The 3715-nt window shown below is 34.4% G+C and overlaps 1 protein-coding gene across 1 annotated transcript; it reads right to left on the reverse strand.

The window, feature by feature from the left end:
- Positions 1 to 413: 413 nt before the first annotated feature.
- pvalb9 (parvalbumin 9) lies at positions 414 to 2243 on the reverse strand. The gene is made up of 4 exons (XM_053511698.1): positions 2183 to 2243; positions 1830 to 1962; positions 1268 to 1377; positions 414 to 439 (listed from the first exon to the last, which is right to left on the reverse strand). Exons 1-4 carry the CDS (start codon positions 2241 to 2243, stop codon positions 414 to 416), a joined length of 330 nt encoding a protein of 109 aa, XP_053367673.1.
- Positions 2244 to 3715: the final 1472 nt, after the last annotated feature.

Consider the following 3715-nt stretch of genomic DNA (forward strand, 5'->3'; position numbering starts at 1 on the left):
ATGTTATTATGAATAATACGTTTAAACAATATATAGCAGAGAATAAACACTGTTTTTTTAATTTTCTTCAGGCCCAATTTTAATACTTTATATATGATTATGGAGTCTGAATTACTGTAATTCTGCATCTAACAATAAACAGAGAAAAGTGATGCACAATAATCTAAAGTAGGTTTAAAAACAAGACACAACATATTGCGGTTAGAGTTTACTTTAATTGTCTCTCCTTGGTCATATGGGACAAGCACGTGGACAATGTCATACATTCAACCATAATACATGCAGTCCCAGGACAAATAAAAATAAGCGCTTGTTGGTCCTTTGAAATACCATTGGAAACATAAGAAGCAGCAGGACAGATGAGGCCACAGCACACGTGGCTGATGGGAGAGGACTGAAAATCAGCCATGCTTTTAAGACAGGACCATGCTTAGGAATTCTGCAAGAAAAGCCGGTAGACATTAGTGCATATAGACCAAAGGTGTTCATAGATCAATTATATCTGTATACTGGGTTATGTCTTTGAGAATTATTATAACCTTTTTTATGTACAGTATAGCATTGATTTCTACAGGACTATGTTTTAAAGCAATGAGATATGTAATGTGTTCCAATATGGTACAGTTTAATAACAATAAAGAATGAAAACTTGGTTGGTTATAATTCTTAACATGTACTTATTCTTACACTTACTTTGAAATGAATGGTAAAATATATCATATATATTATTTAACTTGCTGGCAAAAAGTAGGTTGTCCTAGATATTATACTATATATTATCCTAGACATTATACTAGGATTAGGTTTTTTAAAATATGGAATGGAAGTCATAATTGTGGATCAAGGGTCTCATAGTTAGCTACCGGTAGCAATTATTAGTGTGATAACTATGTCTGTTATAGTTCACAGCAACCTGTATTACAGAAGAAATCTCTATCTCTCTCTCTCTCTCTCTCTCTCTCTCTCTCTCTCTTTCTCTATCTCTTTCTCTCTCTCTCCCTCTCTTGTTTGTTTTTTACACACTATTTGAAAGGTATACCTTTCACACCAGATATGCACTGTTCCTACTCAAATCCTCAAATGTATGCATGCAGTGGTAATGATTATAAAAGCTCAAAACTATCTTTATATTATACATATGGTAAACACACACTGCTTCTGTTATGGGCTCTTACAAAAAAGAGAATCCATTATACCAGTAACAAAGATTATTGAAACTATTATAGAAACAACACTTAGGAAAAAAATAATAATTGCCAGCATTTACCATCTACTCCAATTTTGCCATCGCTGTTACCATCTGAACCTGACATGAAGTTCTTGGTTTCATTCTCTGTCAGAATTCGTGCCCCTGGACCAAACCGCTGCAAGAAGAACCTGAGTCAAACAAACAAACAAAACAAAATGAAGTCACAAATCGTACACTAATGACATACATACATGCATGCAAAATGTATCATTTTTAGGAATTAAATAAAAGTATTGTTTTATGCATTCTTATTCTCAGTATACTCAAACTAGGTCTTTTTATCTCACTGCAAGTGTGCAAAACCCTCAGTAAAAACTGCAGTCAATGTCAGTCACTTTCCTCCACCTGCCACACGATCTAGAGACAATCATGTCTAATCATGTTTATTACAATTAGCAAACATTTTAAAGATTAAATTTCTGTACTGCATCTGTTCTCTCTCTCAGCTTGCTCTTGTAATGCTTAACTTACAAATTCTGCATAAAAGCAGAGGAAACTTGGAAATCAGTTATTGATGAGTAATTATTGGAGATATCCTCTGCTTACATAAAATAAAAAGCATTCAACTTAATAGTCATACTTGAGCTCCTGCTCCTCAATAAACCCGCTGTTGTTGTCATCTAAGAGGCGAAACACTTCCCTAATTTCTTCTGGGCTTTTCTTGGTCAGGCCAATGAGCTGGAAAAATCTCTTGGTACTGAAGGACTCTGGGGCTGCAGGAGGAGTGCACAAGAGAGGTGATGCTATCACACTGAAAATCTACCAACAGAAGCTCTTCTTCTTTAGATTTAAGCTTTAACTGAAACTTAACATTAGGATCCAGGCGTGACCTCAGTACTAAGTTTACAGGCACAGTGATTTCATCGCACATACTAGAATTGCGTTTATTTTTCATTTTAACATTCTTCTTTGTTTAGTTCTGCTTCAGCTCACCTGCGCAGTCCTTAATGCCATTTTCAATGGCTTCAGCAGAGAGGATATCAGTGAGAGACATATTTACTCTGTCAAGAAACAATAATAAACTGAGGTTAATCATTTCCATAAAAACTATTAATTATCATTATTATTATTATTATTATTATTATTATTATTAATTCCAGAGATGAACATCTGTGAGTTCTTTCTTAATAAAGGCCACACAAGAAATGTTAACATATCACAGTTATAAGTGAAAATTTTTTAAGGATTCAATAAGATATTTGTAGCTTAAGTGAAATTCTCTATTTAGTTTTAGTGATATATCTCTTATTAGTACTGTATGTCTTAAAATTAGCCAGAAAAATGTATACATGGAAAAGTGCAGCCACATGCTCTCGGATGTGTTTCTTTGGCTATCTTAATATTGCTACCTTTTTCACCTCTTTGACATTTTTTTTTTTTTTTTTTTACCTCTTTAAGCATTTTGAATATAGTTGTACAAAATTTCAGACCACTGATGTACAGTATAAGCGTTACTCCACAAGCTTGATAAATATACACCACAGGCACCTACCCAGGTCAAGACACATTCAAAAGGAACAAAAATCAGTGCCATCAATATTTCCATGCCAGTGCAGCTTATTATAATTAACATATTACCATAGCTACTTGTTAACAGATTTGTTAACCCTCAGACACATGGCTGTTTGTTAATAGAATTCTTTTTTATAATAACCAAACTTAATGTACATATAACAGTGTTAACTGTAAGCAAATTTAACTTTTTTCTTTTTTCTTTTTTAGTTTTTAAAAATAAGTTACATTAAAGATTACTTCACTTTTGACATTAATCTCTTACAGTCATACATGAAAATGTTAATAAGTTCTATTTTTCATTCACTAGCTTAGTAATCATTTTTCAACCTAAATGAGCTTAAACCATAAAAAATTCTAGGTGACAGGTCTAACTTTCTCAATTCTGTTAACTTTCTCTGATTTAGTGTAGTCGTGATGCTGGGATGATGCTCACCAGCGTGCGGCGACTCCCCTTGCTGGACCAAGCACGGCTCTTCTCAGTGTGTGTCCACCGAGTGTGGACTTATATAAGGCTTGATGACACAGACGATGTCTGACTATAAGGTTACCTGTCAGTGGATCAAATTCTTGCCGCAAGGCTCTACTTACTGGCCTAATTAACCTTTAGCGTGAGCAGTGCGCGCCCTGCAGACATATGCACTACACACGCCAATTCACACAACTTGGTGCCTCATTGCCACTCTCACTTTCACAAACTAGACACACTCTCACTCTCACTCTCACTCTCGCGCACACACACACACACACACACACACACACACACACACACACACACAAACACACTGTGTGTGTAAATCATTGAAGTCACACATTAATGCACATTCTCTTACACCTGAGTGTATATATGTTTATATATATATATCATATAGGTGATTATATGACAACTCAAAAACACATTTCTGATCAAATATTTTCTAATACATTTTCATTAATGAATTCATTTATTTATTC

The sequence above is a fragment of the Clarias gariepinus genome, chromosome 14 (genome assembly GCF_024256425.1).
Source record: "Clarias gariepinus isolate MV-2021 ecotype Netherlands chromosome 14, CGAR_prim_01v2, whole genome shotgun sequence".
Lineage (NCBI taxonomy): Eukaryota > Metazoa > Chordata > Actinopteri > Siluriformes > Clariidae > Clarias > Clarias gariepinus.

Bases quoted from the DNA above. Each gene is read 5' to 3' on its own strand.
- pvalb9 (XM_053511698.1), bottom strand. From the start codon at position 2,243: ATGTCTCTCACTGATATCCTCTCTGCTGAAGCCATTGAAAATGGCATT. The intron at 1,378-1,829 runs GTATGACTATTA...TGTTTGACTCAG, and splicing joins ATTGAGGAGCAGGAGCTCAA to GTTCTTCTTGCAGCGGTTTG. The intron at 440-1,267 runs GTAAATGCTGGC...CTTTTCTTGCAG, and splicing joins TGGCAAAATTGGAGTAGATG to AATTCCTAAGCATGGTCCTG.